Source organism: Pristiophorus japonicus, chromosome 4, assembly GCF_044704955.1.
Source record: "Pristiophorus japonicus isolate sPriJap1 chromosome 4, sPriJap1.hap1, whole genome shotgun sequence".
Classification (NCBI taxonomy): Eukaryota; Metazoa; Chordata; class Chondrichthyes; family Pristiophoridae; genus Pristiophorus; species Pristiophorus japonicus.
The window spans coordinates 121,794,579-121,821,872 of record NC_091980.1 but is presented as its reverse complement, the minus strand read 5'-3'; the positions used below and the strand labels follow the sequence as shown (position 1 = coordinate 121,821,872).

Below are 27,294 nucleotides of genomic sequence, written 5' to 3'. Positions count from 1 at the left end.
CTTGGTTGTTGTAGTTATGATTGTCAAGGACAGTAACCTGAGCGTTATTGTCATGTATCCAGACTGTTTATTGCTTGTACTATTACATATGATGTGCCACCAGAGGGCACTACTATGGGAAACTTGTACACCAGCTATATGGTCACTAAGGTGTGCCACCAGAGGGCACTGCAATGGGAGACTTGTAGGTTACCTGTACAGGTGTGCCAGGCCTAGTTTAAAAGGCAGGGCACCATGTGTGATCATCACTCTGGAGTTATATTAAATGTACTAAGGTCACTATAGTTCAAGTGCAATACATTGTCTTGTGGAGTCATTATCAGAGCATCTAAAGACATAACAGTTATAGTTTATCTGTCAAGAATTCAATAGGAGGGAGGAGATCAGAAAAAAGAATTAAATACAACAGAAAGTTGCTATGACTTGAAGTCCAATTTTCTGCTCTCCCAGCCTTTCCCCAATAGAAATACTCTTTGCTTACCTGAAGCCAGTGGGGCAGACACACGTGTAACCATTAATGGCATCAACACACAGTGCACCATGCCGACACTTATTTTCCAAGCAGTCATCATAGTTAGTTTGGCACTTTTCACCAGTGTAGCCAGGCAAACATTCACATCTGTTGGAAATGGAAAAGGTTGGAGAATTAGCTACAAAGGGAAATTACACTGCATGCCACAATCACCACAAGGCAACACTAAATTCTAATCAATTGATCTCCTGCTGGAAAACCTCTGTGTGGACACTGAGGAGGAACAGGATCAGGGTCAGCTCCATAGCAAATAACGTCCCAATGCTTGCTCTCCAGGACCATACATTGAAGAATGGCCACTTAGGTGAGGTATTGGAGGGCTGGCAGTATGTACTGAATCATGGAGCGAGAGGGGAAATTGGAGGGGGAATAGAAACATAGAAAATAGGTGTAGGAGCAGGCCATTCGGCCCTTCGAGCCTGCACCACCATTCAATATGATCATGGCTGATCGTGCAACTTCAGTACCCCACTCCTGCCTTCTCTCCATACCCTTTGATCCCTTTAGCCATAAGGGCCACATCTAACTCCCTTTTGAATATATCCACTGAATTGGCCTCAACAACTTTCTGTGGTAGAGAATTCTATAGGTTCACAATTCTCTGGGTGAAAAAGTTTCTCCTCATCTCGATCCTATATGGCTTACCCCTTATCCTTAGACTGTGACCCCTGGTTCTGGACTTCCTCAACATCGGGAACATTCTTCCTGCATCCAACCTATCTAATCCCTTCAGAATGTTATATGCTTCTATGAGATCCCCTCTCATTCGTCTAAATTCCAGTGAATATAAGCCTAGTCAATCCAGTCTTTCTTCATATCTCAGTCCTGCCATCCCGGGAATCAGTCTGCTGAACCTTCGCTGCACTCCCTCAATAGCAAGAATGTCCTTCCTCAGATTAGAAAACCAAAACTGCACACAATACTCAAGGTGTGGCCTCACCAAGGCCCTGTACAACTGCAGCAAGACCTCCCTGCTCCTATACTCAAATCCTCTCACTATGAAGGCCAACATGCCATTTGCTTTCTTAACTGCCTGCTGTACCTGCATGCCTACTTTCAATGACTGATGGACCATGACTCCCAGGTCTCGTTGCACCTCCCCTTTTACTAATCTGTCACCATTCAGATAATAATCTGCCTTCCTGTTTTTGCCACCAAAATGGATAACCTCACATTTATCCACATTATACTGCATCTGCCATGCATTTGCCCACTCACCTAACCTGTCCAAGTCATCCTGCAGCCTCTTAGCATCCTCTTCACAGCTCACACTGCCACCCAGCTTAGTGTCATCTGCAAACTTGGAGATATTACATTCAATTCCTTCATCTAAATCATTAACATATATTGTAAATAGCTGGGGTCCCAGCACTGAACCTTGCGGTACCCCACTAGTCACTGCCTGCCATTCTGAAAAGGACCCATTTATTCCACTCTTTGCTTCCTGTCTGCCAACCAGTTCTCTATCCACGTCAATACATTACCCCCAATCCCATGTGCCTTAATTTTGCACACTAATCTCTTGTGAGACCTTGTCAAAAGCCTTTTGAAAGTCCAAATACACCACATCCACTGATTCTCCCTTATCCACTCTACTAGTTACATCCTCAAAAAACTCTAGAAGATTTGTCAAGCATGATTTCCCTTTCATAAATCCATGCTGACTTGGACAATCCTGTGACTGCTTTCCAAATGCGCTGCTAATACATCTTTAATAATTGATTCACCCTAGGCTGTTCTTTCATGCTTCTAAGTGGCTCGAAACAAAGCGGCATTGACTGAGGCCTGTAAGCAAGGAGAGGAAGGGAGAAAATTGGAGAAAGGTTATGCATTGGAGAGCCAGAATACAGCATCACCGAGAACTGGATCTCTTGTTTGATCCATCACTCTGCTGACTTCTCATTCCCAGCCAATTCCCAAGCTGAGCGATTGTGTTCTCTCGGGGAGAGGAGGGGAAGATTTGATGCAAAGCCTCATTGAACTCCTTTTTGTGTCCTCTGACAGACGGCAGTGTCTTGGCAACACAATGTATGGCTTGGCCTCTCAGCTGAAAAATATACGGTGCAGGGTTGGGGGCAGCGAGGATAGGAGGGCCAGCACAGATCAAAACATTGGGTGGTGGGGAAGGGGTGTGTACCCTTAATTTAAAAACATTGGGGGTGAAATTGGACTTTGCCAGGAATGTAAAATGGTGGAATCGCTTTAGCTTCCCGTTATATCACATTGATATTGAGCAATTAATATTCAATTATGTTAAGGTCAATGGAACTGAATATAAATGGGACAAGCAATGCGATACCGCCTGTTATTCATCCCGCTCATTTCCGATTTCACCCCCGTTGATCTTCCAAAGTTTAGTAGTCATAGTGGAGATTCACAAGGATGGGGCAGTGGTGCACAGTAACAGTGAAGTTCCTGATCTCGGTCATGGGGACATGCAGAGTAGTGAAAAGAAACTTCCCCAAGGTAATGGAGCCAATCATCATCATCATTATCGACAGTCCCTTGAAATGAGGATGACTTGCTTCCATGCCAAAAAAGGATAAGTTCACAGGTGTTCCAAAGAAGGACCTAAAATTCCAGGTCCTGAACTACAGCCTGAAGGGTGGAAGATTCCTGTGCGTGGATTTTTTAAATGTGTGATGGCCGTTGCACACCAGCCACCACACGGGCTTGACAGTGTTGGGTCTTGGTCCAGTGGCAAGGGTTAACCAGGACGGCTGGAGATCAGTTCTGCTGTACGGACCTAGTGCACACAGTTATCGCAGTGTGGGATCAGAGTGAACATCACCCTTGGTTGCTGTGCACAGATTTGTTACACACTGTGTATGTGTGTGGGTGTATATGTGTGCGTGTGCGTGTGCGTATGCGTGTAACAGCAGCAATGTCAGAGGTTTGGGATTAGGCCTTCCTCAATCGATGATGATGCATATAATCTAGGCTGACACTTCAGTGCAGGACTGAGGAAGGTGTCAGAGGTGCCGTCTTTTAGCGGAGATGTTAAATTGAGGTCCTGTCTGCCAGGATCCCATGGCACTAGTTAAAGAGCAGTTTTCCTGGTACCCTGACCAATAGTTATTCCTCAAACACCACCACCGTAAAACAGATTCTCTGGTCACTCATCTCATTTGTTGTTTGTGGGATCTTGCTGTTGACAAATTGAATGCCATGTTTGCCCACACTTCAATAGTATTTCACTGGCAGTGAAGTGCTTTAGCATGTCCTGTGAATCTAAAAGTTGCTATATAAAAATAAGTTATTTTTTTAGAGCCTGGGAAAGAAAATAGGAGATGGAAAACAGTAATGAAGATCTTAAAATTTTTTTGAAAGGTTATCAAATTAATCAATTGATTCATGTGACCCAAAACAGTTTGATTTAATGATAGCGCCCTGTACTCACTTGTACTTCCTGTCCTTTGAGGTACATTTGGAGCCATGCTGGCAGGGGTTAATCCTTGGGACACAGTGATCGACAACCTCTTCACAGAGCTCACCTAAGGAGAAAGAAGCAGCAGGTCAGTGAGATGTTATAACTTCATGGGCCAGAATTTGCTGGGAAAGTAACAGTGAGTTTAATTCGCACGGCGTTACTAGTGTGTAAATTACCCAGCAATTTCTTGCGAGTAAGAGATATGCCATAAATTGCCAATCGCCACAAGTTGCTGGACGATTTTCCGTTAGCCTCGCGAAAACGGCAGCTCACTCACTGTCAACCCATGAGCTTCAAGGCATTGCTGCATTTGCACAATTGCAAATTAAACTTGCCACAGGAAGTTAGGGCTGGTACTTAACAGCTTCAGGAACCTTTTAATGATGAAACTTATGCTCCTGCATTGACACTTAAATACCAAATGGTCTCTCCCAATAACTCAGGCTTGCCAATTTTGAAAAGTCAGCAGCTATGAAGAAATATCAGGGCTGAAATTGCCTCTTTTTTTAAGGCAGAGAGGCGGTAACAGGGCGGTCAAGTCTTTCCGCCTGGGGGCCGGCGGCAGGTGTGACCCGTCCGCAATTGCTCCCGGATCGGGGACACCGGAAACAGGCTTCTGCCGTGCCCCGTCTTTCACGCCCCACCGGACGCACTGACCCCTTACCGCCCAGCGTCAACCCCTTTTGCGCCCCGCGGAGGGAATTGCGCCACAGGAGCATGGTCGGTGCCGGTCGATGGCCCCAACTGCTTCGCGGGGTACGAAGCTGCCGGTGGCTGGGTGCTGCATCTGCCCTTAAAGGGGAGGATGTACTGTCGCGGCCGCCATTCTGTTTTAGTTGTCAGAGTCGGCCCGACAATGGCGGCTGCTGGTTCGGCCGGGCCGCCAACAGGCAGCTCGGCACCCCCTCCCAGCCGATCCCCGCCCTGGTGGCCCAGTGGGCACCACGGATGCCTCACATCATCCCCTCCCACCTTTAAGTGAAGGGGAGGGATGTTGCGACGCGTCAGCATGATGTGGCACATCCACATCGCGCTGATGGACACCGCCCACTCCTGCCCTGCTACAGCCTCCAACAGTGCCCGAAATTGCCGGATAATTTGAATTATCCGCCCGAAAAGGAATGGAGGGCAATTTCTCCCCCCCGCTCCCCCCTCATCATCTCTTGTCATTTGGCTTCTTTCCCACTGATTGTCATTTTTTCATTTGATTTATTATTCAAAATTAGCCAGGGGGCAAGATGAAGGCTACAGCGGGGCGAGATCATGACTTGAGTTAGAGTCATAGGGGCTGAAATTGCCCCTCTCCTTAAGGCCTGTAACCACCACAAATCAGCGGCCACGCTGCGGAGTGGAGTGGCCGCCGACTTTACGTGGATTGGCCGCTGCTAGCCCAATTGCCCTCCCAAGGTTTCCTGGCAGCAACCCAATTCCCCCCCCCACCTCATACCACTGCGCTGCTGCCAATCTGTGAGAAGCACATCATCACTGTGTGCACCGCCAATCCAACCCCCCGATGGCGACATTCCCTTCTGAAAATCTTCAGCCCGCCTGGCAGTGCCAAAACCTGCTTTTTCCCGGTGGACCAGTGAGGTTGCAGCCTTCTGAAATAGCGGTGCAGCTTCCCTTAAAAGGGGAGGATGCACTGCCATGTTGGCCCGACAGTTATGCCCCCGGGCCCTCTTGGGTGCCAGGCTGCTGGCCTGGCCGAAACCCTCCCTGTTGGCCCAGTGGGCCGAAGTTTTAAAATCGCGAAGGCTCTCCCCTTTAAGTGAAAGGGAGAGCAGTGCTGACGCGGCACCGTGATGATATCATCACGCCGGTCACTCCGCACCGTCCCCAACTTCCGCCCCTCAAGTGTTGCCACCGCTGTGTATCCGCCCCTCAAGTGTTGCCACCACTGTGTATCCGCCCCTCAAGTGTTGCCACCACTGTGTATCCGCCCCTCAAGTGTTGCCACCGCTGTGTATCCGCCCCTCAAGTGTTGCCACCGCCCCCATTAACAGCGACTTGCGGATCCAAGGAAAAAAAACCCACCAAGAGCAGAATGTCGTTCAAGAGGCAACCTCAACCACAGCTGTGCTAAAAAACATTGAAACAGGGTGCATATGCCCCATGTCAGGCAGGGGGCAATTTCTACCCCATAGAATTATAGGGCCCAAGTTTCCGAAAACAGCGCCGGAAAAAAAACGCGCGATTCTGGAGCGCCCTGCAGCTCCATGTCAGCTTGGCGCGGCGCCCAGGGGGCAGAGCCTACCACTCGCGCCGATTTTGTAAGTGGGAGGGGCCGGGTACCATTTAAATTAGTTTTTTTCCTGCTGGCAACGCTGCGCGTGCGCGTTGGAGCGTTCGCGCACGCGCAGTGTGAAGGAAACATTGGCACTCGGCCATTTTTGTAGTTCTTTGTAGCTGTTTAATTTTTGAACATTTTTTAATAAAAGCACATTGCCATCAGCACTGAGGCTTCTTGCAGCAGTGAGAAGGTGCAGGAAGCCTCAGAAAGTTGAGGCAGCCGTTTCCCGACGGCCTCCCCCCGCGGGAACAAACGGCTTCCTCCCCCCCCCCCCCCCGCTGCGTTCGGTCGGTCTGTCGGGCCCGCACTCACTCCCTCCCGCCCGCAGTCTGGAACGGCTTCCTCCCCCCACCCCCCCCCCCCCCCCACCACTGCGTTCGGTCGGTCGGTCGGGCCCGCACTCCCTCCCTCCCCCCCACCCGCCGTCGAGAACGGCTTCCTCCCCCCCCCCCTGCCGTCGGGAACGAACGGCTGCCTCAATTTGTGAGGCTTCCTGCAGAATTCTCCCTGGTTGAAGCACTTTCACACAGGTAGGAAGATGGTTTATTTAATCTTTTCTTTGCTTATAAATTTTTATTCATGTTGGATTTATTTGTATAATATTTGTATAAGTATAAATAAGGATTTATTATAGAATTTAATGACTTCCCTTCCCCCCCCCTCCCCCCCCCCACCTCGTTCTGGACGCCTAATTTATAACCTGCGCCTGATTTTTTAATGTGTAGAACAGGTTTTTTCAGTTCTACAAAAATCTTCACTTGCTCCATTCTAAGTTAGTTTGGAGTACGTTTTCACTGTGGAAACTTTGAAATCAGGCGTCAGTGGCCGGACACGCCCCCTTTTGAAGAAAAAATTCTGTTCCAAAGTGAAACTGTTCTACCTGACTAGAACTGCAGAAAAAAAAGTGGAAAATTGCGATTTCTAAGATAGTCCGTTCTCCACCAGTTGCTCCTAAAAATCAGGCGCAAATCATGTGGAAACTTGGGCCCATAGAATGGTTACACTATGGAAGGCGGCCATTTGGCCCATCAAGCCCGTGCTGACTCTCAGCTAGTTCCACTCCCCCGCCCTTTCCCCGCAGCCCTGAAAATTATTTTCCTTGAGATCCTTTTGAAAATAAGACTGAGTTGCCTCCACCACCCTTTCAGGCAGTGCATTCCAGATCCTAACCATTCACTGCGTAAAAATTATTTTTCTTATGACGCCTTTGGTTCTTTTGCCAGTCACCTTAAATCTGTGTCCTCTGGTTCTCGATCCGTCTGCCAAATGGGAACAGTTTCTCTCTATCTACTCTGTCCAGACCCCTCATGATTTTGAACATCTCTATCAAATCTCCTCTCAATCTTCTTTGTTCCAAGAAGAACAACCCCAGCTTCTCCTGTCTATCAACGTAACTGAAGTCCCTCATTCCTGGAATCATTCTCGTAAATTTTTTCGGCACCTTCGCTAAGGCCTTCACATCCTTCCTAATGTGTGGTGCCCAGAATTGGACACAGTACTCCAGTTGGGGCTGAACCAGTGTTTTGTACAGGTTCATCATAATTTCCACACTTTTGTAATCTATATCTCTATTTATGAAGGCCAGGATCCCGCAAGCCTTTTTAACTGCTTTCTCAGCCTTCAAAGATTTGTGCACACTACTCCCAGGTCTCTCTGTTCATGCATTATCTTTCAGGATTGTACCATTTTGTTAATATGTCTTCTCCTCATTCTTTCTACCAAAATGTATCACTTCATACTTGTGTTCATTAAATTTCATCTGCCATGTATCCGCCCATTTCTCGAGCATCTCTATGTCTTCTTGAAGTCTATCACTATCCTCCTCACGGTTCACTATACTTCCAAGTTTTGTGTCATCCGCAAATTTTGAAATTGTGCCCTGTACACCCACGTCCAAGTCATTAATGTATATCAAGAAAAGCAGTGTTATGATCATTTATTTTTTCTGATGGAATCTCTTTGCAAACCCAAGTAACTTCATTAGATTGAGTCTCCACACTGTAAACCAAGTGAAGTGGAAACATTGGACTTCTGTTTTTTTAAAACAGAGTTTGGATGTTTGATTAACATTTTAGAGATTTCCAGAGAACCTTCTGAAAAAACTGGGTTGTCTGACACAAAATCACACAGATGGAAGTTATACTTTCCAAACCATCACTGTTTTCCACTTATCCTGAGCTCCACAAGTACATTCTGGAGAGCAGCCCTTTATGGTTCTGCAGCCGCTGAGTCCCAAATCTTTTGCTGAGTGCAAAGGCACGTGTGAGATATTTTGATAGTGAACATAAATCAGCTCAATTAAGTCACAGCTTGGCTCAGTTGGTAGTACCCTTACCTTTAAGTCAGACAGTCATGGATTCAAGTGCCAGTCCGGGACTTGAACCCATTATTCGGCTGACACTCCAGTGCACTACTGAGGGAGTACTGCACTGTCAGAGCACCGGCCGCCCGTTAGATGCCCCACCCGATAGTCAGTTCCATTGACTTTAAATATCAGGCGGGGCGTATAGCAGGTGACCAATGCCACATCACCATTTTGTGCTACTGCCCAAGACAAATCTCTACACTGCCGTGTTTCAGAGGAGATATTAATCCGAGGCTCGGTCTGTTTAAATGGATGTAAAGACATTATTTAGAAGAAGGTCTGCATTGAGCCCTCAAACAACAGGTTAACTGATCATTTATCTCATTTTGTTGTTCATGGTACTTTGCTGTGAGCAAATCAGCTGCTGTGTTTGCCTACATGACAACAGTGACTGCACTTCAAAAGCAATTCTTGGGTGTGAAGTGCTTTGAAATGTCCTAAAGGATATAATATGGGCACTATGTAACTGCACGCTCTTATTTTCTTTAACCATCATGAGACTGTACCAGAAATATTAAAGGGCAGCTGACTGAGCTTTCATTAATGTTACAGGGATGCACCACAGGATGTGCTGCTCACCCCCATTTACCTCATTCAGGTTGGAGATTGAAGGCATACATGTGCACATATCGGGGAAGGGTGGTCTGAACTAGGAGCAATATTCATCTTTACAAATTAATGGCAGCTTTGTGTCTTAGCTAGTTTCAATCAGGACAGAACTGGACCAGTTCGGATAGAGGACAGTCCTAGAAGTTCAAGGACAGGCACACACAGGATTGTGAAGCAATCATTTTAATATTCATGTAACCATGAAAAGAGGCAATATTGAGAGGCTTTGGCTCCTTATCGGGGAATCTACATCAACTTACCCGGGGGAATGAAGTTCACGTGTGTGTGTTCATAGGCTGAAGTGATAAGACTCCCTGTGGAGTTTGGGTTGTGTCTGATCTGGTTAGAATTAGAAAAATCCCAATCATTTGACCTCTGATTTTAATCCTTTTTATAGACTCCATCCTTTGTGGTTTAGATTGGAGCTGATCCTTGCCTGGGAACCACATGCCATCTCTTAAGGATGAAAAGGATCTACACATGTGGGCCGCATTGTGAGCTTAAAAATCACAGAACACTCCAGAGAGAATTTTAAAGAGCTGCCTTGAAACTTCCTCTGCTTTCTTTGAATGTGTATTTTATTACAACCTTTTCTTATTTGGTTCTGAGGCCTTTTCTACAGGGTACAGATATCAGCTTAGGGAAGTGATGGTGTCAAGTGAAAATATCTCAGGATTTAAAAAAAAGATTTTTAAAATTTCCAACACCCCCTGATGGTCCATTAGGTAAATGTATCGCTCAAATATATCCCCCGTCCCCTTCAAATCGACCAGTTAGGTCCCTGATCTGTGCTGAATTAGCAGAACTCAGTTGGGGAAACACTGGGTGCTGCAATTGGCCTCAGCATCATCAGGCAAGTAGGGAGGCGGGTTGCTGCAGGAAAAAAAAACACAGTAAAGGAGTACCTGCCCCTTCTCACTATTAGTAACTTCTGCTGGGTGAATACAGCTTTGCTGGTTTCTACAGTCAAACCGCGAGCAGACACTCACTGCCCATGCTCCTGAATGAAGAGCTTGATGAGATGCTGCACAAGACTCGAAGGATGTTAGTGCTGGCAAATGCACCACGTTCTCCACTAGTGTTAGCGTCAAGTGTAAAACCAGCCCGCGGCAGAGCAAAGAGATGTCATTTATCCGTGCAATGTTCCTTACACCCACCTTAGCAGAGCAGCCAATAGGCAGTGATTTTTCCATGTCCAACACCATCAAACCTTAGAGCATCTCTAAGTGAGATATCCAATTTAGTTCCAATTAGTGGTGAACTTTTTATATCGTGGACTCGTACCAGCTGGATAGGTAGTTCTGAATGCCAATGTACATTTTAGGAGTAGGACCCATGGAGGCAGTACAGCGAGGAGACTTTCATCCCATCAGTGTTTGAACCCAGGTTCTACAGGTGACAGGGCACTGTACTGACCTAGTGTGCCACCTGATTCCCAAATTTACCCCCTTGAACCAGAGAGAAAAGATGCTTACAAATATGACCAACATGGAAAGACTCAGCAGGCTATCAGCTCATAAAATAGTCTGGAAGTCTTTGAGTCCTTCTGTGGTGTCCAATTGGGCTGTCAGTTGGTTACGTTTACATTTAGCATAGCACACCATTCATTTTACTACAAGTCACATACTTGCATTTATACCACAAACTGAATAGCTGTAAGGCAAAACCATAACTTCAGATCAACAGCAAAGTTCTATACTGTAGGGTAGAGAAAGAATGGATAGGACATTTCTCAGAAGGGAAAAAGAATCAAAGGTGGAATCAAAGGTCTTGTCTTATTTTTCCCCTCCTCTCTTCAAGGCATGGACTCTTGCTAACGTAATGGGCACCAGTCATACCCTAGTACCTTTCCCAAGTGTCCCCAGTACCTCTCCTCATGTGTGGAACGAGACAATGAGTTTCTGCGGGCTATTCAATTATAGAGGGCACCAAAGCTAAGCCTGCTCCCACTCTCACCTGATGTCCACGTGTGTGTGTTGGACATTGCAAAAGTTACATTTTTACAATCGAACTGGTTTTCCTGGAAGTGTCATAAAATAAATGCATTGTCAGGCTTTCCGATATAAACAGGATGACTTTGAAGTGTAGTGAGGAGAATGTTGGCCTTCATTGCGAGAGGAATGGAGTACAAAAGCAGGGCGGTCCTGCTGCAACTGTACAGGGTATTGGTGAGGCCACACATGGAGTACTGCGTGCAGTTTTGGTCATCTTACTTAAGGAAGGATATACTAGCTTTGGAGCGGGTACAGAGACGATTCACTAGGCTGATTCCGGAGATGAGGGGGTTACCTTATGATGATAGATTGAGTAGACTGGTTCTTTACTCATTGGAGTTCAGAAGGATGAGGGGTGATCTTATAGAAACATTTAAAATAATGAAAGGGAAAGACAAGATAGAGGCAGAGAGGTTGTTTCCATTGGTCGGGGAGACTAGAACTAGGGGGCACAGCCTCAAAATACGGGGGAGCCAATTTAAAACCGAGTTGAGAAGGAATTTCTTCTCCCAGAGGGTTGTGAATCTGTGGAATTCTCTGCCCAGAGAAGCAGTTGAGGCTAGCTCATTGAATGTATTCAAATCACAGATAGATAGATTTTTAACCAATAAGGGAATTAAGGGTTATGGAGAGCGGGCGGATAAGTTGAGCTGAGTCCACGGCCAGATCAGCCATGATCTTGTTGAGTGGCGGAGCGGGCTCTAGGGGCTAGATGGCCTACTCCTGTTCCTAATTCTTATGTTCTTATGTTCATTGCTAGTTTTCTGAAATGTAAAGTGCTTGTGTAAGAGAATGAGTCTCAGTAATGATGCCACCTGTGAGTGATTTTGTTTTAGGGTAATAAAACAGGGGTAGCGAGTCCTTTTGCTCAAGATAACAGTAGGTAAAGGAAGTTTAGTGTGGCGGAATGGTTCTGAGGTAAACAATTGCAACTGTTTTCATCGATAGTCTGTTTTCAGAAGATTTGGGAAACATATGTCATTTTGACATTTTCCTTTGATGTAGTTAAAATATGGCGTATAAAGGATCATGATTTTCAACAGTACTTCAATGTGTACTCAAAAGATACAGAAACTGGTAAAATCACTCTCTGTATACAGTTAAGACTGATCACCTTTCTGTGTATCAATAAAGTCTGTTCCATATACTCCACTATGAAGTCTCGAGCTTACTCAAAACATGTTGTTATGAACCAGAGGATAAAGGAGGTTGCACTGTGCACTTTGAAGCATGAGACACTCGATAGACATATTGAAACATAACATTCTTACAGGGCTTGACAGGGTAGATGCTGGGAGAATGTTTCCCCTGGAGTTTAAGGAATCTAGAACACTGGGTCACAATCTCATTATAAGGGGTCTGCCATTTAGGACTGAGATGAGGAGAAATTTCTCCATTCAAAGAGTTGTGAATCTTTGGAATTCTCTACCCCAAAGGGCTGCGGGTAAGGGATATCATGGGAATCAAGGGATATGGTGATAGTGCGAGAAGGTGGAATATTGCAGGAAGATGGAATTGAGGTAGATGTTCAGCCATGATCTTGTTGAGTGGCGAAGCAGGCTCAAAGGGCCAAATAGCCTAGTCCTGCTTTTATTTCTTATGTTCTTATGATCGGAACCTGGCTGATACCCATTCCGCTCCCGAGTTCAGAGCTGCTGTGATCAACCGATCCTGGGACCTTCTGGTTTGTGTGGCTTTATATTGCATGGATAGACCCTGGAGGAGAATAGGTTTCTAAACAGGTAACAATCTCATGTGCTGGAGACCCTGTTCCTGAGAATCTTTACAATCAATACCTGTGTAATTGGGTGGACAAAGACAGGCGTAGTTGTTGATTCCATCTACACATGTGGAGTTATTTTCACAGTCATTATCTTCGCAGTCATCAGGATTTACCTCACACAACTGTCCCTCAAAGCCCGAAGGACATAGGCATCTGGAACCAATAGAGGAAAAAGAATAACAAAATACGTTATGAAATTAAAGGTTTTATTGAATAAGTACGGAGTAGCAATAAGAAATGGGATTGGGGACCTGTGAGAATGTGATTATAAATATATCCCAATCACCTTACCCTTCCTCTTACCTCAGTCTACAAGCTCCACATACTTTCTCTGTCTCGACCCAGTTGGCAAATTGGACCACTGATACTGTCGCTGGGTAAGATATTCATCTCAGTTATTCTCTTTATCTTGGATTTGGATTTGAATTTAGACCAGAGACAGGAAACAAAGGTCTCCTGTTAAAGATTTCAGTTCTGCCCTTGATGTTTTCTCAGGTTCAGCATCAATGATCCCTCCTGTAAGCAACCCTGTATCCCCTATAATCAGGAGCTTATTTTTACTGCTCTCTATGTAGTCATACAATAATGTGACATGGGGCATAATAATTAATCTACCTTGTATTATAAACTGGTTACTGGAAACTCATATGGTTGGCTCTCTTCATAAAATAATCTGGCCTAGGCCCTTGACTGCCTCTTTCAGCAGAATTTACCAACTGACCCAGCACCTGTGTTCTCCTGTTCCTCTCTGGACAAGAAGTTGAGGGCTTGATCTCAAATCCGTCCCCTGTCCAGGGAATAACCCATAGGGATGCCATTCAAACTGACCCCCCCCCCCCCCCCCCCTCCCCCTGGGTAGAGGCACCTGACAACTAACTCCAGCTGTTTCCAAAATGAATAAGGTTATCCCAACTCAATAAGCAATGTTTGTCCACAGGAAAGACTTAACAACCCTCATTGCTTTATCAGAAGAAACACAGATCAGTCTGCCTGGCTTTAATATACATCTTTTGAGTTAGATGCAAAGTAGAACTCCTTGTTGTCCCATGGTCAAGGTATAACACAGGTTTGGCGTGGAGTAAAGATCTAGATGTTCTGAGTACTCCCAACAGTGTGTCATTTCCATTTTCAACAAAAGTCGTCCCATGGAGTCTGAGTGAGATCCAACTGTTGGCAATCTGGTACCAGCATGGGCTGAATCATGTGCAGCTTACACCCAACAGGATCTGGGCTCAGGTTGTACAAACTCAATTTACATAGGGTCCTTACAGCTCTCCAGAGAGGAATTAAAGTCCCAGACAAGAAATGGAGTATGTGCTAACTCACTCTATTCTCCCAGTTGCTTTACAATGTTAAAGTTTATTCCCTGATCTCCTAATAAAAAAAGAATTACTGAAACATTCAAAACTTCAACAGCAGAATAAGTTTACTTTAAAGGTCCCAACACTATCCACTCACTACTTTTCATGTAAATGAAGATGCAAAATAGTTCTGATGGTTTGGTTTATGGCATTCTGTGCAAACTCTAGCCGCTAAATCAGAGCTGGCACAGTGTTAATAAAACACAAGACTATCTACTTAGGTGACCTTCATTAGTGCTGGAGCGACCAAATTTGAGTTTGATTTAGTTCCTCCGTACTAGCACTGAATTTACTGCGATAAATTACAAGTGAAAATTTAAGTGCATGGAAGGACATTATAGGCAAGTTCACAACTCCACAGCTATTGGGAAAAACCCAGAAGGGGAGGGAGAAGAGTTCCAAATCCTTACTCCAAAATATAGAGTATCCTATTGGTTATGCTGACTATAGGTTTTCGATCTGCCAGTGATATCATTACTATTAGGTGGTAGTTCCTTCTCAATTTATAATCAAATCTCAGGAACAAATTGATTTTTGATCATTCCACTTGCTGTGAAAGAATCTGACCCTGCTGAACAGCACTCATTCCCTCCATTCCTGGACAATGACTGCTGCTTTTAAGCATTGACCTGAATTGCAAAGGAATATTTTCTTTCAACAAATTTTTCTCCGTTCCCATAAGATGAAAATGAATTCCTGACAATATAATGTGTACTGTTTGTTCGATCAAATTCTCTGGGAATTCCCTCTGAACTTCTGTACTTGTGTCACTAATATACATCTCAGTGTATATTAGTGACACAATATAGTGCACTGCTCTTATTAGTGCAGCAGATAAGAGCATCCAAACATACTCCATCTGGTGCTCAAGAGAAAATGTCATCAATTTTTATTGACTTTGACCAAGCGAGAGAAGGATTTTGAGCTGCTGACAGCAAATTGTGGCTTCTTACCCCCACGCTCTTTTAGTGGACCTTGAATGAGATCAAAGCCTTGTGGTAAAAACAAGCTAAACTGTTACAGACACACGAAGGTCAAAAATATGAATTTTATTGGACATTTGCAGATAATTTTTATTATTACATTGGATCACTGGACCCTGTCCAGAGTAAATAAAGCAGTCTCAGGCTAGGGTTATTGATGGAGCAGACCAGACGTAAGAGTGACATTTTTAATTCAGAACCTGTGTATGAGACTGGAGAAAGTTCATGGATGCTTGGTCATATATATACTCTCCCCAAAAATAATACTTCAAAAGGCACAATCACTCAACCATAACATACTCCCAACAAAATCAAATTCATTTCCAGGGAGATTTCCAGATACTATCAACTTTCAGAGGTTTTCATTTTTTCCCCAGGCAGTGAGGAAAGCATTTTCAAAGATAACAGATCTGTAAAATCAACACGACAGCAAAACACATGAATCTGTCACCAACTTTCCAACCATGACTCTACTTTGGAATATTTTGATGCTGAAAATTTGATTGCTGCTTAACCTTTTTAGATTAATATAATGCAATTTTAACCATCCTCCCAAATGAATTATGAATGATGACGAAAGCCTTGATTTCTTATCGTATCAAAGCTAACAACCAACTGTTTGCTTTGCAAATAAGAATCTCCTTTTGCTGAATGTTCACTTTTAAAAAAAAAACACCAGGGGGGGGAAATTCGGTGATTAGCGCCAGGCATTTGCGTCTCTGGACGTTAAGCACCTCCCGCCCGCGGGCCGCGCTGTCAGCTCCTGCCGCGAACTTCAATGAAGGTTTAGCGGCAGCGCTGACAGTTTGCGGTGATCTTGCAAGCGCCGCCCACTCGGTGCCATCTTTTCTTTGACATCACTGAGTGTGCAACGCCCCTGTAGCTCAGTGTTTGCAAAATTTACTCTTTTGCCTGCCATAGCACCTGGCACTGAAATTGCCAGGGGAAAGCAGTTGGTCCAGTGACGATCCAGGGGCAATATCGTCTGGAGTACAATGTGAGTGCTGAAATGTCAGTTTTTAAACTTCTATTTATTTGGTGCAGAAGTAGGGAAGTTTATTGAAATTTTCACCAGGATTTTTTTTTTCATCTTCAGGCACTTAGATTCCGGTTTTCCTAGCACCAGAAAATTGAGTAGGCCTCCTGAGCTATCGCTCTGTTAGCGCCCGAGGAGTGTGGAGCGCTCCATTCTCCTCTTGGGGTGATTAAACTGAATATCGCACTTTTAGGCGGTAGACATCGCCCGGCGCTAAAAGTAGCGTCCCGGCGGTGTCACCGCCTCAAAGCGGGTGATACCGAATTTCTAGCCCCGAAGTTTGTTCAAGAGCGATATTCCAATTAACATTTTCCTATGTATAAATAATATATCAGGCTCTTAATTATTCCATCAGTCTCATTAGAAATGCAAAATGGGGCTGACTGACCAGTGGATAATCACATGTGTGCTACTTGCATTATACAGTCTAGGAAGGTCCCAGGTACCTCTTGGTCACTTTTTCTGCCAAATACCTCACCAGTTGCCTCTTGAATTTGCCAACACCTTCACTGCCTCTCTGGGCATTTTGTTCCATATATCTAAACTCTTCACTTTCTCACTCAGCTTGTGCCCACTAGTTGTGGAGTTTGTGATCACCTCAAAAATATTATTAAAGTTCAATTTGTTGATGCTCCTTAGAATTTTCGATATTTCAATAAGATCCCTCCCCTCCACAGCCTTCTTTTCTCCAGTGTATAAACATTCCCAGTTTCCGTAACCCCCCTCATAGCACAATGACTAATCCAAGATATCAATTTAGCTGCTCTTTGCTGTACCCTGTCCCCACTATACCCACCGTACAGTGTCCCATTTCAACCATCAAAAGTCTCCATCTCCTCACCTCCACAGCAACTCTGTGACAAGTGAGATTCCCCAGTAATACTGTCACTGAAAATCTTTTCTTTGTAAGTGAAGTGTGTCAAACTGTTTTCTTCTCAACAGTTATCTACTATACGTTTTTATAATAGTAAAAAGCAACAATATCACTATTACAATGTATGTCTCAGCTATGAAGCCTGATCTGATGGAGCTTATGCTTAGATGAACTAAAATCTGCTTTTATTTTGGTCCATTTCTCTTATTCAATGATTTAAATGAACACCTGAATCCATGTTTCTCTCCATCATTGAGGCGGCAGGTTCCTCCATTTTGGCACAAGTTGTTGATGCAGGCGTTGATGGGAACAGCACAATCCTGGCCCTGTGAGAATGCAAGGACAAGAGTTAGTGATGTTCCCTCAAAGGGAGCACAAGGTGCCATCAGTAGAATAATGCGTGTGCTTCCCTCCAGAGCTGTATACCCCCACCAATGTAGTCCCTTCCTGGTCTGGAGATGGTGACTTATGTTGGGATATGATTCCACAAGCAACTACTATACTTTGGTGCCGTGCCCAAGTGGTCATTCTTCGTTTCTGAGCCTGGACAGTATTGGCAAGCCATTGGAGTATGTGGGACATCATAGCCAAGCACCATGGTGTCTTCACTCAATCTCTACACATCTGCATTTTTCACGAGAGATTACTCGAAAGCAATCAGGATCAGGATCCCTGGATGATTTCTCCTTTCCCTAGCCCATGGGAGTTGATACCAACTTCTACACCCCAATACCCAAGCTGAGACTTACTAGCTCAACACAGATTAAGGAGTGAATGTGGGATTTGCTATTTCATGTGGCTGAATATCACACCTGGTAGTAGGGGCAATTTAAATGGCTGCTGATCTTGTCCAAGATCCCTAATTCATGAATATCTTCTCCTCCACCATGAACACAGTTGAACTTGCTGTTAAATATCAGTTCTTTTACTGTAATACACATTTAACTCACCCAATTTACAGTGTATAGGTACAAGAATGGACACTTGAATGGGTCCCTTTTACCTTGTGTGAAGGCCACAGTGCAGGAGCTGACATACAAGACCTATATAGTATCAGACAGCAGTGAGTATCATTTATGTAGAACAGTTGACACTGAGGCATTCATGAGCCAGATTGTAGCTGATGGGAGTGCATCGTTCTCTGTTAATTGACGTACACATTAGCTGACAGGGAGATACCCAGGAGCTGTAGAGTACCAGATGGGAGTGAATTGTTTCCTTAAAGTCAATGACAGCCTTAGAAATCGAGTCGGTAGGTTATTCTATCATAGAGGAACATAATCATGTTCTCAACCAAAGTGCATGCACACGCATTATATTGTAGAAATCACTGCATAGCGATCATGAGCAATTGGAAATTCATCATGGGATGTATGTCTGAACCATATAGATAAGAAAGGTCCCAGACCCAGATAGCTGACCTCAACCAGGATGGCAGTAGAGGTGCTGTTGGACCTGTTGGAGAGGGCTGGTGACATCAACCTTGGTTTCCACTCTTGATTGCTACCCTACAGCAAGTGCCTATGTCTGGACATTGGATGAGAACAGGATAAGTCTCAGCTGTGATGCCCCTCATGGTTCAATACCCTGCCATTACTACTGAGGCTCACACAAGAAGAACAGCTATCTGGGGGAAGTACCAGGGGGTGACTAGTGCCCTTGGAAGTGTAAATCCAGCATGTTCAGGCGAGGAAGGAAAACATGAGACAGGAGGGAAACTAAGTTTTACTATAACTTTGTAGTGCCAAGTGTGGGATGCTAGTAGAAGATAGCAATGGAGATTAGATTGAAGAGTATCTGAGAACAGTGTCCTTTCTCCTCGTGGAAGAAATCCACCCCGGATGGAAGATAAAGAACTTTTGTGATGACTGTTCCAGATTCTTTCAGCTAAGACTCCGTTATCTCAACCCAATTCACAGCAGATGAGAGTTGAAGTTCAGCACAAATTAGCAAATCACATGAAGTGCTCACAATGGCAGTTGTTGTAATAAATGGGATTCATACTCATATAAACAGTGCTGTTATGAGCTTGTAGTTCAGGCAAATTGCTCCATTTGAAATAAGACTAGTGCTAATTGGGAAAGAGATTGAGCCATCTTGGCCCTAATCGCTGGAACTTTTGTCCTGAACCCTTCAGCCTTGCTATTTCTCTCCCCACCTTTACAAGTCTCCTCAAGCCAATCTCTTTGAAAATGCCCTCCCCAAGCAAGCACTTCAGCTTAGCTTCATTGGTAGTACTCACATCTCTTAATCAACAGATTGTGGCTTCAAGATCCACTCCTGGATTTGAATTCAATATTGGCTGATACTCCAGCGCAATACTGAGGGAATACGGCATTGCTGGAAATGCCATCCTTTGGTTGAGGCATTAAATCAAGGCCTCATCTTCCTATTTAGATGGCGTTGAACCCGTGGTATTTTTTCAAAGAAGAACAAGGAGTTCTCCCAGTGTCCTCTCTCAACCAACATTACCAAAAACAGGTTCAAAGGACAATTTTCTCATTATTGTGTGTGGGACCTTGCTGTGGCTACCCTTTTTGCCTACATATGCACATGATAAAGCACTTTATAAATTAAAATCTTTCTATTCGTTGCCATTATTTCTCCTCCATGAAATGCTTTGGGGCACTCATTATATTAAAGGTGGCGATAAACCCAAGTTGTAATTTTTGTAAAGGGGAAATCTAGTGGCTGAGGACAGATTAGCAACTTAGGGCAAGGGAAAGACTGACAACCTGTTGCACTTTGAATAACAGGTAGAAAATGATCTTTCATTGTTAGCACAGGTAGGAGATGATGACCATTTTGATGGCTTCCAGACTAGAACATGGGAGGTGGTGGTGGCAGTGGAGTTCATTGAAGATTGTAATCATCCATGGCTCAGTAAGCTTGTCCACTAAGTAGCTAAGCCATACAGAGCAGGATGGTCCAAGGATCGACTTCTAATTGCTATCCATTGACCCCTGCTGGTTGTGCTCATGCGTGGGTGTCAGAGGTAGGAATGGGAACTCATCATTTGCTCATGTCTCAACCCCCTCCCCTGTTATTGAACAATCTGCTGACAGTCACCATCAATGGTCACACATAAATAATGGCGATTTGACCGAGGTAATAGACAGTGATTGGTGCTTGTGGAATCACCCTCCATGAAGGAAACAAAACCTCAGCAAACAATACCCTCAGGAAGGGTGGGCACATTGACAAGAAAGTACAAAAGCCATCCTGGTCATTAAGAGAGAGCTTCCTTTTGAGGTTACAAACAGACAAATAAAATTTTACTTGCGTAACCAAATGACAAAGCGCATTATACTTCAATTGCATGTGACATACCCACTCAAAACACAATCTCTTTCAATTACACTGTACTCCAAACAAGATTTTCTCAAAGCCTACATCAAAACAGAAAAAACAAAAGCTTTAAGGACCAAATTGAACCAAATCATAAAAGGTTAGGAAATGGATAGCAGATGTAGAGAGATGCCCTTTTCTGATTACTGGAGAAAAAAATTCCCGGTACTATTGTTGATTTTGGTCCCTGGAATAGAAACGTATTAGAAGATATTACTTTCCATGTGGCAAATATCGGAGCACATCAAAGAGTTTTTCGGGGCGAAATTCCTTCCTTCCAGAAATTAAGCTCCATTTTGTACTCATGCTAATATTTTTAGTAATATTAGCAACAGGAGGAATCTTACCACCTCGGTGAGCAATTTGGTATCCTTCCAACTACATTCTTACCTTGAACCCATAGGGACAAGTACATCTGTAGAACTCAGTTGGGTCATTGTTACAGGTTCCATTGTTTCTGCAAGGATTGGACAGACATGGGTTGCACTTGGCTATGATAGCAATGTTCAGTAGATCTGAAAGAGTAAAAGGGAAATATGTTACTGTAACCCAAGCATATACTACATTACCCCTCCTGTAGATAACTGGAGACTGAGAGGACAGCGTCTATATTGCATATATTATACAAATTCTACATTTGCAGAAATTTCATCAAGGAAGAGTGCACAGCACCCATGAGGAGAAGAGAAAATTGGCAAAGAACAACAAAAAAATACATTTTCCAACACAAACCAATCAGCTTCTCCAACATGACAGCAGTCAAGCCCATCCTGATCTCTTTATGAACAGTAGTATTGGAATACTCAAGTTGCTTAATCTTTCATCATAGAGGAGCCTGCAGGCCACATGCAGATGGTATTTACTAGCTTGCATACTTCCTGATTGGCATGTACAGCTGTATTTTTGCACATTTATAGGGTACAATGTGGAATCTTGTTGGACGGGTCCACAGATCGGAGAATTATACACAGAAGTCAGCGTGTTTGATTCCCTGCACTTCTGACTTTCCAATCCTTAATTTTAATAACTGGAAATTGGTAATGTGCAAATTGGATTGACTGATCTCTGTGCCTGATTCCTCAATCTGTGCTGGCAGTGGTGCCTTACAAAATTGATTCATGCATGTGGGAGGATTCCTTTCTCTTCAGTAATGTTCCTCTTTAATTGCTAATTCCAACACCATGATGAATGGGGCTGATTTGCGCCATCCTTTGTGTGGTTCAACTCCACATACCTTTGCAGTGGAACTTGTTTGTGGGTGTTGTTAGGAGAAGTTTCTCGTTCATATCCTCTGGTCCTGTGCAGCGAGCAATGCCCGGCTCCTTGTAGCCCGTCTTCACCCATTCGGACAGCCAGCGCAGGTTACAGTCACAGTAGAGAGGGTTAGCCCCGAGGGCACTGGTGACAGAGAGAAAGAGTGAGTGAAAAGCATGACAGACGTATAGCAGGTCATTTTAACCCATCTTGCCAGGCTGGAAACCCACGGGTTCGGGTGGGACGCTGCTTTTACACTCCACCTGATATTACTGTCCCTTGACATTAACGATGGGTGGGTTAGGTTAAAATCGCCCCCACAGAATCAAAGGTCACTGCTACTCTGGTGCTCGGGGACAGATAACATTTAAGGTGAACAGTATAGCCAGCATTTGCAATTTGCGAAACGTGCAATTCATACAGGAAATTTAAACATAAATTTCGATGTGTTTAAATTGCTCAATGAATTGCTAACATTCAACAAAAAGCTGCATGGACATCATAAATGCTAGTAACACGAGGCAAATTCACTCATTTCCAGTAATGATCTACTACACACATCTGCTTTCATTTCATTTTCAAACTGTCTACTTTTATGGGATGTTAATTTACTGATCCCAGTAACCACCCATACCAATGCTCTCCATAAAAACAAGCCACACCATCAATCCGAATATCACTTAGGGAGCTGGTAATGTGCAGGACCAGAATCAATCATTGTAGTGTCTGCTGTGACTCAGTTGGTAGCATTCTCACCTCCGAGTCAGAAGGTGATAGGTTCCAAGGTCTCCCTTCAGAGATCTGAGCTCAAAAATATAGGCTGACACTCCGCAGTACTGAGGGAGTGCTGTACTAAATCATAGAATCATAGAAATTTACAGAATGGTAGGAGGTCACTTCAGCCCATTGTGCCTGCGCCAGCTGACAAAGAGCTATCCAGCCTAATCCCACTGTTGGAGCTGCCGTCTTTCAGATGAGACGTTAAACCCGTCTGCTCTCTCAGGTGGACGTTAAAGATCCCATGGCACAATTTCGAAGAGCAGGGGAGTTATCCTCGGTGTCCTGCCCAATATTTATCCCTCAATCAACATCACTAAAACAGATAATATGGTCATTATCACATTGCTGTGTGTGGGAGCTTGCTATGCACAAATTGGTTGCTGCATTTCCTACATTACAACAGTGACTACAGTTCAAAAAGTACTTCATTGGCTGTAAAGTGCTTTGGGTCATCTGGTGGTCATGAAAGGTGCTATATAAATGCAAGTCTTTCTTTTCTTTTTAGTCCACCTGTCTGATCTCAAAAGTTCAAATCGCACAACACTGGGGTAGATTTAGGAACTAGCACTCCCGGGTGATGACATCAGGAATTTGGGCTTAGTGGTCAGAGTATCCATAGAATCATTGAATGATACAGAAGGAGGCCATTTGGCTCAGTGTGTCGTTGCCACCTCTTTGATAGAGCTATCGAATTAATCCCATTACCCTGCTCTTTCACCATAGCCCTGTACATTTTTTCCCTTCAAGTATTTATTCCGCCTGATTTTCCATCCATTTAAATTCAGACAGACAAAAAACTTTCATCTCGAGTCTGGGCTCAACTGGATTTGGCCCTCAGGTTCCTGAAATGAAAGGAATTTGGGGCCGAAATTCAGTGCAGCCAGCAAGCTGGTGGTGTTAAGGCCTTTTTTCCCCGATTAACGCCGCAAAGTTTGTGACAGCCATTGGATCCAAATTCAGCTTTTTGATCACAAAAAAATGTTCCAGTCTTATTAACCCTTCAAACCTGAAAGTTTGCAGTCTTAATTGGGGCATAATTCCCACAGGAAATTCACCCTTAGGGTGATGTGGCAGCTGCCATTGAAGCACAGGCGCAAGGGAACGAGCGTATCGGTGCTGCTTTGGAAAGGATGGCCGCGGTTCTGCAAGAGTCAGCGGTGCGTCTAAGTGGTGTCATATCTGGTGACTTTCAGATTGTGGTTGCTCGCATGCAATCTCAGCTGGATGCTCCCCGAGACCTCAGTGTTGCTTTCGCGGCTGGGTCCACCACGGGCCACAAGGGACCTTCTGGTGTGGTGCCACAGCACTGACTTGAGCTCTCTCAGATTGGTGGTGGTGGTATTATGCCACCCCTGGTGAGTTACTCAGGCTCCTCAGACCAGGATATGGATGATGCGCTACCTCCAGCTAGCAGCATTCCTGACCCCAGACAGTGCCTCCACGCTTGGCCTCGCCCAAGCCAAGTCAGATTGAACCTTCCCAGGAGGATGTTGACCAGTCTCCAGCCGGCCCTTCCAGGCCCAAAGCTGCTCGAGGGCATCCTAGAAGGACATCTGCAGCTTCCACACAGGGAACACAGCAGCCTTCCCAGACCCATGAGGCAGCCACAGGAGAGACACTGAGGTGAAGTCACAGGTTAGGCATGGGTAAGATCATCATAGGCTGCCCCTCGAAGTCGAGGAAGACTTGCTTCCACTCTAAAAGTGAGTTCTCAGGTGGCTGTACAGTCCAATGAGGGACCGACAGTCTCTGTCACAGGTGGGGCAGATAGTGATTGAAGGAAAGGGGTGGGTGGGGAGCCTGGGTTGCCGCACGCTACTTCCGCCGTCTGCACTTGGTTTCTGCATGTTCTCGGTGACGAGATTCGCGGTGCTCAGTGCCTTCCAGGATGCTTTTCCTCCACTTTGGGCGGTCTTGGGCCAGGGATTCCCAGATGTCGGTAGGGATGTTGCACTTTATCAAGGAGGCTTTGAGGGTGTCCTTGAAGCGTTTCCTCTGCCTACCTGGGGCTCGCTTGTCGCATCGAGGCTCCGAGATGAGCGCTTGTTTTGGGAGTCTCGTGTCAGGCATGCAGATGATGTGGTCCGTCCAGCGGAGCTGATCGAGTGTGGTCAGTGCTTCGATGCTGGGGATGTTGGTCTGAGCAAGAACACAAATGTTGGTGCATCTGTCCTCCCAATAGATTTGCAGGATCTTGCGGAGGCAGGGTTGGTGGTACTTCTCCAGTGCTTTGAAGTATCTGCTGGAAATAATCCATGTCTCTGAGCCATAAAGGCAGGCAGGTATCACTACTGCTCTGTAGACCATAAGCTTAAGGTTCTGGTCTTCAAAAACTTTCTTCCTCAGGAGACCGAAGGCTGCGCTGGCACACTGAAGATGGTGTAGAAAATGGTCCACATTCTCCAAGGCCTCATTGTGGATTTTGATAACCAGGAGTGCAGTGCTGTGTGGCGGGTTCAGGTTGGTGGAGGACCTTTATCTTACAGATGTTTAGTGTAAGGCCCATGCTTTCGTACGCCTCGGTGAAGGTGTTGACGATGATTTGGAGTTTGGCCTCCGAGTGTGCGCAGACGCAAGCATCGTCTGCGTACTGTAGTTCAATGACAGAGGATGGGATGACCTTGGATCTAGCCTGGGGGGCGGCGGAGGTGGAACAGATTCCCATTTGTTACCGCTCGGAATGCTGAGCTGGGGCGATGTTTCCAGTCTAAGTCTCTGGATTGAGATTTCAGTTTTCTCTCTGAATCTTGGGATCTCTATTTCTCTCTCTCTCATCTTTTTTCCCCTTTTCTCTTTCTCTATTCCTATTTCTCTCTCTCCAAATCAAATTTTCTCATCCTGTTTCTCATTCGCTTTCCTCACTTCTATCTTTTTCTCCTTTGTCTTTTGTTCCCTTCCATCTCCCTCCCTCTCTCCCTCACTCTTGCTCCCTCCCTCTCCCACAGTCTCTGTTTCCCTCTCTCCCTCCCTCGTTCCCACTCTCCTTTAGTGCGGATTCTGTGCTGAACAGCCTCAAGTTTGGATCTTTCCTTCTTGTCTCTCTCCGTTCCCACGGCTCTGAGATCTCTGCCACTCTGCACTGGCCCTAAAAGCTGGCGGGGGCACCGGCAGCTGAAGGGCCGGCTTTTTCACGCTGAAAATGGGTCCGGGGGCGGAGCGGCAGTGGTGAGCACTTTTAGCGCGTCACTACTGCCGCAAGCCCCACACCGATACAAGAGTCGGCGGTGGCCCACAACACTGCAAGACCTCCCGGGCCCAATATATGTCGGGGCAGCCAGTTGAGCCCAAAGTGGCAGCCATTCGATTTTGACGAATGACCGCTACAAACGGGCAGTAACGGTCCTTCCCGGGACCGTGAATTTCGGGGCCGATATTCTAATCTAATGTTCCATCCAGACCATGGGCCGACATTGTATTTTTAACCATTCTTGAATTAAGAAACTTTTCCAGGCATGCCAGGGTACAACCCAATTGGAAGTGAGGACAGAAATAAAACACTCAGTTTACTGACAATATATGCTCACTGGGAATTTTCATATTGGATCCTTATAGTCGGCAGATGGAGGAGACTTTCATTATCTCATTCTGAGCTTGATTCAAAACAGTGTTCCAGAGGTGAGACAGAAGTACCCCACTGCACCAGCCAGTTTTCTCTCCTTTCATAAAACGATCTCTCCGAACAATACAGAAAGCAGATTACGGAAAGGGAAAGTTTATAAAATGTGTAATGTGGGTTTTTCATTACTGATGGTGCCATAAAACCATGCACATTGTATCAGAAATAACTCAGCAGAGACTCTCGTTTAATAAGCAAATGATAATGCAGGGCATGTGTTATAAATCCTCCTAACTACAAGTGTTAAACTGCAAAGAGAGCACAATAGTGCAATAATCCCTTATGCCTACATTAACTTTGACCAATCACCTCGCCCTTAATCCTTTTTATAACCTATGCACCTAACCAGCTGTTCGCCACAGTTCAGTTTTACTTGCAACTGACTTGAAAGAAACTTTCGATTGTTTCCAAATTGTTTCTTATATTTATATTAAGGGTCAGCTCCTCTGTTTATCGCAGCCCAGCTACTTTGCTTTAATTCATGTTGGTTAAGTTAATGCATAAATTGTACTGTCCACTTAATTAAATCCATGAATATCTGGCTATTTTCTTATTCTGTTCAAACCACAAGGTACATGTGGGCTGGAATTTGGTCAGCATTTACACCGGGTTTCTCGGCGGTATTCCTATTTTTTGGTTGAAAACCACCCGGTGCGAGTTTGATCAAAGTGTTCTGCCAGCGGTTTCAAAATACCGCTGGGGAGCGGACTGCCGGCGTGCAACACCCGATAAAAACACTTCCGCCCGAGTTTTGTGGTAGTAGTGTTCTGTAGTTACTGAAAAAAACACCGCTCAGGAAAAACCAGCCAGAGCAGCGACGGTAGGTATGAAACCCTGCAAAAAAAGGTAAGTTCTTTTACACTCTTTTGCAGCGATTCACTGGAGAAGGATCCTGTGACTGTTTTCTGGTTTTTGATTTTTTGAAAAATATTCTGTGTGTTTTCCCCCTTCCCTAGGCCCAACTCACAGTAAATTTTGACTAAGTACCGCTCACTTTGACCAGGATCACGTTTTCTGCCGAGAATCCACGTGGAACACC

General features: G+C 44.9%; 1 protein-coding gene across 2 annotated transcripts in view; it reads right to left on the bottom strand.

Annotated features, from left to right (window-relative positions):
• LOC139263049 (slit homolog 3 protein-like) overlaps positions 1-27,294 on the bottom strand; it is a 625,025-nt gene that overhangs the window by 50,665 nt on the left and 547,066 nt on the right. For both annotated transcript variants that reach the window (XM_070878558.1, XM_070878557.1), the window contains 6 exons: positions 21,840-22,003; positions 20,996-21,120; positions 17,486-17,583; positions 13,017-13,156; positions 3,933-4,026; positions 482-619 (listed from right to left, as the gene is read on the bottom strand). In XM_070878558.1, the coding sequence (XP_070734659.1) occupies positions 482-619; positions 3,933-4,026; positions 13,017-13,156; positions 17,486-17,583; positions 20,996-21,120; positions 21,840-22,003 (759 nt within the window). The remainder of the gene's footprint in view (positions 1-481; positions 620-3,932; positions 4,027-13,016; positions 13,157-17,485; positions 17,584-20,995; positions 21,121-21,839; positions 22,004-27,294) is intronic.